This window comes from Dunckerocampus dactyliophorus, chromosome 1, assembly GCF_027744805.1.
Source record: "Dunckerocampus dactyliophorus isolate RoL2022-P2 chromosome 1, RoL_Ddac_1.1, whole genome shotgun sequence".
NCBI classification, from domain to species: Eukaryota; Metazoa; Chordata; class Actinopteri; order Syngnathiformes; family Syngnathidae; genus Dunckerocampus; species Dunckerocampus dactyliophorus.
The window spans coordinates 28,501,933-28,515,801 of NC_072819.1; the positions used below are offsets into that span (position 1 = coordinate 28,501,933).

General features: G+C 39.7%; 1 protein-coding gene across 23 annotated transcripts in view; it reads right to left on the reverse strand.

The window, feature by feature from the left end:
• kif1b (kinesin family member 1B) overlaps positions 1 to 13,869 on the reverse strand; it is a 72,787-nt gene that overhangs the window by 42,955 nt on the left and 15,963 nt on the right. For 18 of the 23 annotated variants that reach the window (XM_054788403.1, XM_054788411.1, XM_054788456.1 and 15 more), the window contains exons 3-12: positions 4,840 to 4,916; positions 4,562 to 4,741; positions 4,392 to 4,460; positions 2,423 to 2,601; positions 1,756 to 1,867; positions 1,101 to 1,178; positions 950 to 1,015; positions 772 to 789; positions 394 to 469; positions 44 to 122 (exon numbers count right to left, since the gene is read on the reverse strand). In XM_054788403.1, coding sequence (XP_054644378.1) covers positions 44 to 122; positions 394 to 469; positions 772 to 789; positions 950 to 1,015; positions 1,101 to 1,178; positions 1,756 to 1,867; positions 2,423 to 2,601; positions 4,392 to 4,460; positions 4,562 to 4,741; positions 4,840 to 4,916 — 934 coding nt within the window. The remainder of the gene's footprint in view (positions 1 to 43; positions 123 to 393; positions 470 to 771; positions 790 to 949; positions 1,016 to 1,100; positions 1,179 to 1,755; positions 1,868 to 2,422; positions 2,602 to 4,391; positions 4,461 to 4,561; positions 4,742 to 4,839; positions 4,917 to 13,869) is intronic. The other 5 variants (XM_054788392.1, XM_054788493.1, XM_054788491.1 and 2 more) reach the window with 1 other exon arrangement.

The following is a 13,869-nucleotide window of genomic DNA, read 5'->3' on the forward strand; positions in this document are numbered from 1 at the left end:
ATTTAAAAAAAAATTGCCACATCCAGGAGAATTGGAACCTTACCGGAGTGTGCTAAGAGTTTCATCATAATTGATATCAGCAGGACTGAGTGCAGCTACCATTGCGGTTCTGGAGTTTCCACCTATGTGTGAAGTAGAAAAAAAAGAAAAATCAGTATGACATTAACTTCCAAAAAAACCTACATTTCGGTTTTGAACATCTTAAATGAAATCAATGTGCTGCTACTTTGTAAGGGAGAACCACAGAATTGTCCACATTGTATACTACAATACATGTGAAAATCACATCCTCAATAATTCCTGTATCATCGTTTACAAAATAAGCACATTGTTCTCATATTTTACAAGACATTCTGACATTTCACTGCAAAGTGAATGTATCAATGTTCATACCAAGGTTCTCCCTCAGCAGCCATGTCAAAACAGAGTCTCTGTATGGGATGAAGTCAGTCTTCTTTTTCTTCTTGCTCTGAAATAGGAATGCAAATACATTATTTAGGATTTTAACAGTGTGTGATGCAATGGCGTGTTCTGCAAATCAATGTTAGTAATGGCAGGTGAAATTCTAGAATACGTTGTGATATAAATTGGGGCCATATGAAATGAGGAGAGAGGCCTAACTTGAAGACCTTTTGCCAGAGCGAGCCATTTTACAGTGCATGATGCCTAAAAGGGGTTAAACATTAAACACTGTACATGGCAAAAAGCAGTCAAATCTGTCCCATGGGAGGAATCAAAAGTGAATGGTTGAGCCGGCAAAAGGTTTTTTACCTTGCTGGAACAGTTATCCTGTGTAAGCAGTTATTACAAGGACAGGAGAAAAGACAAGGGCAGACATTACAACATGCCAAGCGAAAAACAATAAGTCCTTTAGAAGAAAGGCTCATTACATTCAGGTAAGAGAAAGAGAAAAAGAAAGCAAAATTAAAAGAGCCATAAAAACACTCACCACTTCAGCCAGGGCAGAGATGACCTTTCCTAACGTAGTTAGGGATTTGTTGATGTTTGCGCCCTCCTGTAACCAAATAAAGATATTACTCAGGTGACTAGAAGTTAGACGTTTAAGCTATTGTTTAGTGTATGCAATAATGAAGTCTTACCTTTAGCCTGGTACCTTTAGCACCGGTGGAATCTGCTCGTTCACTCCCTGCCAAGTCCACTAGACTAATTTTACTGACCTGAAAAGGGTGGAGAAGCATTTGTACAACAATGAAATATAAAAGATGTTCAAATTGAGGGTGGGAATCGCAGAACATCACATCACCATTGCCAACAATAACAATAATATCACAATTAGGGAAGAGCATTGTATCCACTATGTGGATACTTTACATCAACAATTAATTGAGTGAATTAATTGTTATTTTTGAAACATTATTCCTAATGGGATGGGAGCATCTTTCTATGAATGTGCTGAACTTCTGTTTCAATACCACTGTGGTGCTGAACAATAAGGCACAACAATAAGGCATAAGGCACAATATGGCACAGCTCCCATATTGAAGGTCCATTAGATGTAGCTCAGTTTCCCATAACTGATGTTGCATTTCGCTTTTTTAGACAGCAATCTAAATGTTAAAGCTTATTACACCCATTGCATATTATTAAGAAGTGTAAAAAGTGTCAAAACGGAGCTAGTAGTTATTGTCCTTAGCAAAACACACACTGCTCTTTGTCTGTGCCAGAGGAAATGCTAAACAATCCAATCAAAAGTCCCTCTCCGATTCCACCAAAGACATCTTTGCCTTCTCTGACCTTTTCAGTAGAAAGGTCTGTCTCACTGTCGTGTTTCCTCTGAGTGAAGACAATGGTGAAAACTGCATGGGACCTGCTGCTGGTCTCATTCATGTTGGTGGCGGCCACAGTTCTGTAGGTTAAGACATACAGACGAACTTAGTATATCTTCCTCTGAACACTTACTTTTGTATTTCAATTACTTTACATAACTAACACAAACACTGCTAGTCTTTTCTTATACATGAGTCATCCTCACCAGGCTTTACACCTATTAGTGACTTAAATATTAGGGATTATTCTGCATAGCGGAGGTGGCTAATACTATAAAGACATCAAACACAAAACACACAAGGCCAAGTAGGAGGGCTTATTTCTAGAACATGGCGTGTAAAACCCATATCTCCTGCCGTGACTGTCCCTCTGAGTCAGCACAGGAAGATTAAGGCAGGGAAGTGCACAGTGACACAAATGCACAAGCACATAATAACTTCATGCAAGTAAAATCATGACTTATTTAATGAGAAACACCCATTACCTCAATTAAATGTGCAAACTACGATAAGAATGTGATAAAATTTCCTGATTCCACATTATTCTTAGCCTTCCTGTAACTTCGATAAGCATGACATTATCACAGCTATAGCTGTATAACTCAGGGCTTTTTTTGGCTCTTAGAGTGGCTCACCTGGCTTTATTGCCAGCATCCATGAGGTCAGCGATGTCAGTGTATGAGGTCACGGCCAATTTAGAGAGGTCCTCTACGTAGGGGCCCAAAAGAGGATGTTCTCTCACGCGCAGGTTCCCTTTGTTCTTGGGATTGAGCAGATCACGCACCCGCTCACAGTAGATCTCCATGTAACTGACCTATTGACAAAGGTTTACGGTCAGACAATTTTGTCAATATAAATACATCTACAAGATGACGAGATTTCTCGTTTGGAGAAAAGCTGTATCGTCAGAACAGGGCAGCCAGATGCCAATCAGACTGTAAACTATGGCATTGCTACTATGAATGATAATACAGTAATATGGAAGTGGCAGTGTGCAAACCATTATTGGAAGCACACATTAAGTGCTTTAGGCACACCTTGCAATCCAACCTACCTTGGTGTTCACAGCATCAGCGTCAGCAAGTGACGTATGGCTGTTTTTTCCATTGGTGTTAAACAGTTGCTTGCTACTTGTTGATGTCCAAGCAGAAGCTATTTGATCAATTGTACTTAATGATTTGACAGATCAACCCACATAGATGTTCGGACTGGTCTGCACCCTGAATCACAGAGTGCTTCTATACATGTGGCTCAGCGCCAGCTTCATCTGCTTCATAACACACCTCGGACACAGAAGAGATCCGCATTTGACAATTTCTCCATCCTGCATTTATTCGCTAATTAAATGCAAGCCATCGACAAAGTTGAAGCATCCGCTGAGCAGGCTGGGAGTGAGCCCCACCTCCGTAATGCTGTGCAATGCGAGTCTGAAAGCTGTATAAAAAAATAAATAAAAAAACTCCAGAATGCAACCCAAGCCCACACCAACATCGCCAGGAAGGCGGAGCTTGGACACACTCGCCTTCCAGGCAAAACACACATGGGTAACCACAGTGTGGTGCAGGGGCAATTGGTGGAATGTGGCTCATTGCAGAAATAAAATAAAGAAAAACCCAGCAAAAGTGGAAAAATAGAGCAACAAGGCTTAATGTAACTAGAAATATCTAAAATGTTGATACTAATTTTTTTTTTTTTTTAACTGGACAGCCCTGCTGTAAACAGACAAAGAAAAGTACACATGAGAAATACAATGAGCTGCATTACCATTATTATAATATATTATCATAATAGTGGTTTATTTGGTCTCAAAAAATGTTTCTTTGAGCATAAATTTGTGGGACAATAAACATTTTAAAAGGCACCTGCATTGTTTTTTTTTGGACTCGGTTAAATATAAAAGCTTGTTTGTCCAGTCACATTTTTTCATTGTACTTTTCTTAAAATTCAAGTTAAAAGCTCATCTCGTCTCATGCTCGTGGACCCAATCTTGTGCAATTAGTCCAAGCCTGGAGGTTGTTTTTTAGAAAGAAGATTATAATGTCATTTGGGATAGGCTCCAGCATACCCCCGCAGCCCTCGTGAGGGAACCGGCAAAGAAGATGGATGGATGTTTGATATGTGGGTGACAGGAATTGTGCTAGCATTACTTAACTTGATTGCATGCCTCCTCCTCGCCACAATGACCGCAGCACAGTCATTTGTGCGTACCGTATCAGTTTTTGCCTGTCTTCAGTTTTAAGTTATGTAAATCAAATTGCAGGTGCTAAATGATTACATTTGCATCTCCTCCTCTCAGTATTTTTCAATAATGTGTATATATTCTGCAAATTCATGAAAGCAAACTGCTATTTTGCTCATTTGACAGACGCAAACCTGGGTGCACCCTGTTACCATGTTTTTATACACGTAAACCTTTAGTCAGGCCCCATGTCTTTTAACTAAAGCTGAGTGTGCCTTTTGGGACACTCCCCCTCAGCTATGGAACAGCCTCCACATCTAATACAAAACTACATATTCTCAAATACACTGTACGTCCGGTGCTGGGTATTATGAAAGAAGGCAATATGAGAGTAAAATGATGATAGAAAGCATTTTTGCGGTCACCTCAACAGAGTAGGAGAGCTCCTCTTTGTTGTTGTCTTCATTGATTTTCTCAAAGAGATCTTCACAAAGCTGAGGGAAGGATAAGAAAGACATGTTTGCACCAATTGCATGTGGTCAGATGATAATTACTTATAGTGTGTTATTCAACTTCATGAAAAACAAGGACAAACCATGGGAATGATTCCTTCCTGCCCCTCCTCCTGTTTGCCCATCATGGTGTAGGATTTACCAGCTCCAGTCTGGCCATACGCAAAAATGCACACATTGTAGCCCTCAAAGGCATGCTGCAGCATTTCCTTGCCAATGTCATTGTATACTTGGTTCTGTGCAGCAAAGCAGGGGTCTTCTGGCTGAAAGGGGAACATAAAACAAACACATTAAAGAGTAAAGTTAGGTGAAGTTTTGTTTCTTATTAGTAACTTAACACACAAAAAAAGGTTGGACTCACTGTTGTGTGGGACCAGTAGGAGTAATCAAAACTGAAGGTCTTTGCTGGTTCTTTTGGGGCTTTGGGATTGAGAATAGCTATGGATGGAAAAAAAAACTAAGTTAAGATTTCCACGCACTTACTCCTCACTTGGGCTTCTGTTACACTAATTTAGCAGTTTAAAAGTACAAAACATTATTATTCATGTCATTCTTGAAGTCAAGAATTTAGCAAATAACAAATAACTTGATGATGAATAACTGAATGAATGAATAACTTGATTTTGAGCTTTTCAACCTTGTCGCCAACTCATGTCCCTCGCTAAATCTTCCTTGGAGTCAGCGATCTGACACTGAAGGTTGCATGTTTTTATCAGAACTGTACCTGCTGTGTTAGTTTTTACAAAAAAAAATGCCATAAAACAAAAGAAAAGGTAACCTTGTCCTACTGAATTGTGTCAAGGGATACACCTGTTGCGCCTGATGACAATTGACTTATGCATGACTCGACCATTCCCTATGGCCACACAGACATTTCCTAATGAACAAGAATCTGCAAGCATGGCTGGCATTTCATCCCTCTCAACCATGCTTGCTGCTAGCTGCAGGAACGCTCTTAAATCTTTCCGCACACTGAATATGAAACGAGAAGAAGAGAGAGGACATTGAGAATTTACTGGAGGATATTTGATGACGTTGATATCTCGGCCCACTGTTTTTTAAATCCTCTTGCGTCTTTGATGATCATTTATCAGTCTTGTGTGTCATTTGCAGAGAGTTCACTCAGGCCACAAAGACCTCAGTCATATGTGAAGAATTGACTAGCAACCATGCAAACAGTAACTATAGCCTAACAACACAGGTATGTACAACAAATAGTGCATCCTCATCCTAATAAAAACTACTTTGCAGCGTTTTTTGTACGCTGTATTGATCCCAGCTTAATGCAACTTCTGAGCTTTGCTAACGGGCAAATTAAAGCCTCTTGACTTAAAGGCGCTTTAGGAGGCTTTCAAATCAAGATGTCCCCGGCTGTGCTCAGAGAATTCTGCACACTTATCAATAATGCAGGAGATGTGGAGACAGGGATTGTGTATCGCCCTCTGTCTGTCACATGCTGATAGAAAAGCACAGTGTGTCCTCAGAAACTATAACATTGACTGCTCAAAAGCTATATGAGAACAGCCAAAGCTGCCCCACTTCATGTTAAAGAGACAATGCCCCAACACGGCTAAAGACCAAAATTGTGATTGATGATTCTCCTCTAGTTTGTGGTCTAAAGAAGGAAAATAAGATGTTATCTATGGGAAGTTCAAGGGACTGTATGCAACTCACTCCGAATTGCTTTTTAAACCAAAAAATATAAGAACACCACTACAGGCTAGCATATGTTACCAATAGCAAATTACAAGAACAGATTGTACACTTTTTTTTCTTTTTTTACATTTTTTACAGTTACGAATTACAATGCACACACAACGTTTGTGGCTTTTTGTTCAATGTGAATAAAATAACTGCTGTTCATGGAAGCCACTCACGGCTGTTGTACATACATGCCTTTAGAAAGTACAAACACACGAAAGCAGTCTCAACAACACACCAACAATTTGCAGTGATGAAGTTGTTTTGATAGGCTATTAAGAGTTCTCGTAGTAGAAGTTGGGAGGGAAAAAGATGCTTGCAAAGCCAAATGCCACAGTCCCCCGTGTGGGAATATTAATAACGAGTAAGGTAAGCCAATCAACACAAACGAGCCAGTATGCCAAGTTTATAAACGGCAACAAAACAAACTTGCCCACCTCAAACATATCCACCCGACCCGTTTTCCATCTGGGAAAAAAACTACACATCGAGATGCAAACCTTTCGTCCTGACAGTCAACACTCACTGAGACATTTGGTCGGCAAAGTAAATACAAACGGGACAGGAAAATTGTGTGCGTTCACATAAATAAAATAAATGCTGTTCCTTGATAAAGTTGAAAAGCCAGTATTTCAATAAATGTTGCAAACATTAGTCAGTTCAAATTGCATGTGAGGAAATACGTCAAAAACGGCAATTCCACAACTTTATATAATTTAAAGAAACATTTCAAAAAGCACCTCTACTGTCTTGTGACACAGTTAAATAATAATTTTTCCTGTCTTATTTTTTTCACTGTACGTTTCTTAAAACCAATGAAAAATCATGTCTGTTCTTGTGGACCAAATCTCATGCATCGTCTCGTCTCATGAGTCGGGCGTCTTCGGAGACCCCTTTATGCTATACATTCCATGATAGCAAATGTTAGTAGCTCAGCTTTGCCAAATTGCTATCATTCACTGACAACAAACATAACTTCAACACATGTGTGTGTTTTGTTGGTGTATTCAAAGCAGGACGAGGTGGGATATAATGCAAGCAGTATGTTCAAATGCTGTTGGAACCCACTGCATACAGTCCCTTTAAGGCATCCACTATGACACAACTCACACTGGTGTCAAAACAAGAATTCCAAACATTCAAATAATATTTTAAAATTATTGTTTGCTAGTTTTCCTTATAGTCGGTAAAGCAAATTTAGTCAAATCTCCAGCATCTACCGACAGGTTAAGGTGCAATAGCAGAGCAGGAGCATCCATATTGGGTACTGAAAGAGGATACAGTGGGTCAGGTGGCTAAATAAAGCCAAAGTTCACCTTTGCCCTGCCTCCAAAGGGAAATTGGACCCAGGGCATAACGAAACATAGGGTTGTTTTGGTTACCAATGTCCCACCGCTGCCCTTCCCTGGAAAAAAAACTTACACTGGATAATAACAAGGGGGACAGCTTAAGCAATGAGTGAGCACCAATAAAACTGAAAGATGACAAGAATAATGTGGGACGGCTATGAATGGCCACGATATGTTGACCAACTAGTCTGATAATCACACATAATGTGAGCCCTCTATTCAGCATCCATGATTAAGTCGTGTGCTTTAGAGACATGGGATGACGCCGCTGTTGATGTGTTTTGAGTACAGCTACACAGAAGCAGACAGCAGGAGACCACTCATCACCTGAAGGTGAATCATGTTTGGGATATGACGTCAAAGCCGTGCTTCTCTGCGCTCACAAATTTGCCTGACACATGTGGTCCTGTCAGTCACTTAAGAAAGCAATTCAATCCACTGAAACTATACAACTACACAACTGAAACTGTAACAATGCTGAGAACTGCTCCTAAGAAAGAGAGACGGGTACCATGTTAATTAAAAATGTCCCGAGTTTTCCATTTATAGTTAATGTTCCCAGCAGAGAAACTATCCTGGATTTAAAATGGCAGACGTGTGTGCTGTGTAATGAACAGCGTCATCAGACGTCTTTCCGAACCATAGCAACAGGTACAGAACCAGTTTCTGGTTGCCATAGCAACCTCAACTTGGCACACAAGTGGGGAGGATGCGGCGCATTGGACTGTTTTCTTTCTCTTCAGCAATTCCCACTGCTTTTTCATTGATAATGTATAGGATGATACATTGTGTATTTGTACTGTATAATTATGACGTTAGCATTGGAATACGTACAAATGGTTAACCACGCAAAGTGCAAAAAAATTAAGAATTCAAGACTAAGACATCAAGTCACTTCAAATGTCAAACTCGAGAATTACTGAAAACTATGATTACACACATTAAAATACTAATACTTTGTATTCATAACAAACATAAGGAGCATGGAGAACTGAGTCAACATCTGATTATCAAAAAACATTTAACTCATAAACGAACAATGAGACAGGTTTAACTGAGCAGAGACAAATTTACTGCACAAAAACCATTACTGGGAGGGGCCAGTCAAATATGTATTTGGCACTAAATGTCACAGATGTCGATTTTTGTCTCCTGATGAGCAGAATATGACACTGGCGCTCCATGGGGGCTTCCCATTTCCTGGTGAGGTGTATCCCCGTTAACTAACCACATCCTGCTCTCTGAAGGAAATCACTCAGCTGGTCGTAGCCGGCAGATATTTTGCACTCCAGCATTCAACATGGGGCCAATAATCTGGCACAGGGAAAGTGGAGAACCCCCAGTAATTAGGTTGTTAGGAGGTCTCTGCACACCAGATGAAGACTAAAAGCTTGTGCTGTTCACCTGAGACGAGCAAAAAGGCAATTCTGCTAGTAGGACTCTCAGGACTTGTTCACACTGGACGACAGAGTGCACACCAAATCAAGGAACATTAAAAAGAAAAATGACAAAACAAATATGGAATGTTAAGCAAATCTAGTGTGAATGTAGGGCTGGGCAATATATTGATATTTTTAAAATACCTATATTTCTTTTAAACACAATATCAAAAACAAACATATTGTTCATATCGATATAGGCTGGATTTGCGTTGTACTCTTGTATCTTGACATGGAGGTCTGTCTCGCTCTGCTGTGTGTCAGCGCTCCTTAGCGAGGCTGCTGCCCCGCCCAGATCCATGCTCCGTGCCAGATCTGGCAACATTCTTGGCGACGTATTTTCTCAAAAGCGACTAGCAACAATTGTAGCTACTTTCTCTGGCGTCGTTGGAGAGTTTCTGGTATTTGGGAACATAAAAGTGAAAGTAAAGCTCCCGCTGCACACTTCTGTGGAGATCCATGCAGCCATGAGGGGCGATGTCACCGGGGTGGATCTCGTCCTGTTTCACAGAGTGGGGTCTCAAACGAAAATGTTTCTTAATCTTTCAGACTCGGTCACTTACGTGTGTCAGAACGTGTGATGGGAGAAGGATGTGTGATAAATAAACAAGTAGTCCTAACTACAAGAGGCTGGAGGTGAGTCTGAATGTAATGAGTATGCTGTCTAGACTTAGAGAGGTGCTTGCAAAGATAAAATATTAAAAAAATATTTTATTTTGATGAAGGGATGGCCAATTTTAAATGAACAGACAAAGAATCAAGTTTTGTATTTGTATTTCTAAACGTAATTAAGGTGTTTTTTTTCCCCATTTTTTGTCTCTCCAATGAGGTTCTGCTTTCTAAAAAAATAATATTGTTCTAAATAAAGTATTTTTGAGTTGCTGCTGACATTTAACAGGGCACTTTATTTCATATGTTGTGCTTTTGGTATTAGCTGAGGATTTGAGCATAGCTAAAGGTTTGTTATAAAAAACAGTAGATGATTATATTTTACTATTTATTTCACAATATTTTTCTGTACAATTTTTTTTATTTTAATGAAACAACTTCACACAACTTGACTTTCTCGAGTTTGACTTTTTCTAAAGTCACATGTACTTCTTTCATGCAAGGGAATGTTACGAGCATCCCTGCAGCCTGTGTAAAGCATGATTATGTAACAGTTCACCTCTGAAGAACATCTCTGCTCTCTCTGAAAATCTCATCTATTTCTCTTGTTTTCCAGTAAGTCATTACGGACTCGGATGGATACATGTATCTACAAAGAACCATTATGTAGTCCCAAGTAAGCAGCTGAGGTAACAAACTGCATTTTTAACATGATAGTCCAAGACATGCCGCCACTGAGCATCGTGGTTAAATAGTTTGTTAATATGTAAAATGTGAATTTAACAAATAAAGTGGTTAGCATGTTGGCCACACAGTCAGGAGATCGGGAAGATCTGGGTTCGAATCTCCGTTGGGCATTTCTGTGTGGAGTTTGCATGTTCTCCCCGTGCATGCGTGGGTTTTCTCCGGGTACTCTAGTTTCCTCCCACATTCCAAAAACATGCATGTTAGGTTAACTGGCGACTCTAAATTGTCCATAGGTATGAATGTGAGTGTGAATGATTGTGCCCTGCGATTGGCTGGCGACCAGTCCAGGGTGTACCCCGCCTGTCGCCCGAAGTCAGCTGGGATAGGCTCCAGCATGCCCCCGCGACCCTAATGAGGAAGAAGCGGTATAGAAAATGGATGGATGGATGGATGGACATTCCAATTAAATACTCTTGACAAATTCAACTTGATTGCTTTTGATACGATGTATATAATTAATGAAAATATGGTCTAAAAAAATGCTAGGTTTTCAAAGGCTAAGATGCATCAACATACAAAGGGATTGCATCGTGAGCACTAGGGGTTCGCCGATTCCAATTTTTCCGGCCGATCTCCGATCTTTAAAAAGCCTGACCTGCCGATATAGATTTCAGCCAATAGAGTATGATATTTAATAACTGACAGCATAGACTTTAAATGTTATTTTGTTGAAAAACAGTGAACAATACACGTGAAACAATACAAACTTAAAACTTGCTATTTTAACTACACATGAGGTGGTTCTATCAAAGAGAAATGAGAAGTTTAGAACATTGCTGCCCAAACTACTAATTTATATCAGTTCCTTTCGTCTTATATTTTTCACATTTTAAAAACAACAGGCTACACTGCAGTCTTGATTTGAGCCTCTTACCAAAAATAAAGTGCACAGCAGTATTTTGCTTTTACAAATCAAGGAAATCACAAGGTTTGAGGTAGTTAATAAAATAATAATCCACAGGACAAACTAATGGCTGGCCCTCCAGTGCCATGAACTCCAGGATTTTTCCTCATAGTAGCTTTGCTTTTTTTCGCCGCTCTAATATAGGATTGTAATGAATGTTTTGAGTTAGCACAAGTTGCCAGGGGACGTTTTGAGTGTGACACCGTACCGGAAGAAAACCAGACTAGATGTATGTGTATACATGTGTGTCTATATGTGAGGATTGTACCTGCTGCAAAGTTCTGACTAAAGTTGACAGTTTTATCAGACCTGGCAATGTTTCTTCATTAAAAAACAAAGAACAGCTCTCTTTTCGTAATGACTCTCAGATGTGGTTGCTTCGTAGGTTTATGTGCAAGTACAAATGGCCTCTGTGATCTGGGCAGTAGATACTGTATCTCATGACTGACACACAAACCCCTGCTTAATCAAGGATATGTCGAGGATACGCAAATAAAAGCCATTCACACCATTGCAGGTCAAATGTTAAACAATATCACAACTGTATAAGAGTTTCCATGTGATGCGAAAAATACATCAACTGACATGAGCTGGTGGTTTGTAACACGTCCACAAGACGCCAATGGTTGTTCAGTCTTAAATAGCATAAGCGTAAAGACTACAGGGCACACATTCTGGTGTTACCGCAGAAATGCTTGCTGTGTTGTATCCAGTGTCTTTGAGTGAGTGTGTGATGCAGCACGGTTGCCGGGGCTGCAGCACAAATGACAGCGTTATCAAGGGATGCGACTCAAAGTTTTGAGCTATAAGTAGCGTCTAAGCACCGCTGTTCAACAGCTGAGCCTGTTGCAGTCACAACACAGGACATACAACATTTCCATAACAACTTTGTTAACTCTTTGGTTACACATGCTGCGCACCTTTCAATGACAATGCCTGCACACAACAATGTGTGAAACATTGAAGCTGAGGCAGAGCCCCCCATTTCAACTTAAAAGGTTGATCACGTCATTTTTGTCTTTACTGAGAGTGGACATGGGGGAGCACAGGAAGAGTAGAGAACAATGCACTGAACAAAGCGTACTGCAGTTGACAACACAGCCTGCAAAACATGTTAGGTAATCTGTTATGACAAGGCTTTATGTGCCCAGCTCATGCCATTACAATAGCCCTTTTCACTGTTTGACTCGCCTTTGGATCTCCTTTTTAGATTTTTTTTTTTTTTTAAAGAAAATTGTGGTCACAAAACTGTGGTCCAAAAATGGCTTGAAACATGCTTGCAAGCTAAGACAAATGATGCACTTAGAAGAGCTGAACTGTACTGGAAAAAAAGAGTTTTAACCCAAATTTAAGTCACATGTTTTACAATCACTTGACCACAAAACAAGATAATTACAAGAATTTAGTCGACAATACTTACAGACCTTGGAAAACCAATTTTTTTCCAAAGCATTTATGTATAATTGCATTTAGGCAAGGTAAGCCAAAGCAAGTTTATTTATAGAGCACAAATGATACACAAGGTCATTTACAGAAAATAAATCACTCATCAGTCATTGGTTATAATTAACATGGTTATCTAGAAATACAATGCGCAACCGGAGTCAACATTTTCTTAACCAAATTATTTTGCGTAGGTGATTAAGAAGAAAGAGAGTAAGACTTTTTGCTACGGCAACTCATGGGGAACTTGCTGTGACGTCTGTTCCGAGGAGCGTGTGGGTATATGTCTGAGCCAGCAGTGGTACATGGGACATTGATGTGAGCCACTTCACTGACACAGATTTTTTAATTATTATTATTTTGAATGATAAGAAGAACTTTTGCCTACATCTGTGAGTACCTTTCCCCAACTCTCACACTGCAAACACGGCTTTCGATGACGTACAGGTCGAATGTATGAGACCCTGACGTTCTGACTGAAGTAGCATCGCATACACATCGAATGAATATATACATACGAATGAGGCTAGAGTTGCATTTGAAATAAATCTACATTGTAAATAATAATCAGATACTGGTCACATATGAGCAAAAAACTTGGAATTGACCTGCAGTGTGAACGTAGCCTAGATCTAGATTGCATTCATTTAACATAATAATCTACAAATCCATTGTTAAAAATTTGGTCAATTGTGTTTAATTGATTGTTGGTCAATTGCGCCTTAGAGCCATTGATGCAAAATGAACAGCACTACTTGGTTGTAACCAGCAGAGGCACTGTTGATTCATTCTCAACTAGTTTATAGTCTAAAAAGAACATATCAGTCATGGGCAGTTGAGCAACTTCCACAACTCCTCCAGGCAACATTATTTTGCTCAATATAAATCTGGTATTAAAACAGGAGCCAAAAACATTTGTAGAGATTGTGCCAACCATTTAAAAATGACCAAAATGTTCATTTTCACTATAATCAATCAAGTAAATTTAGTGCAACGGAAAAATACAAATAAAATAAAGTTATATTAGCAGCGGTATAGTGTGCAGTCCCGGCCTTAGTGCCAGCTGTTCCAGCGCTGACCACTGTCTATTTATACATGAGCAGATGGCAGCTAGTGCTTTGCATGCCGACAGACTGTCAGTGACAGAAAGGAATGGAAAGATTTCAGCTGACCAAGAGTACCACCACACTCACTGCCAA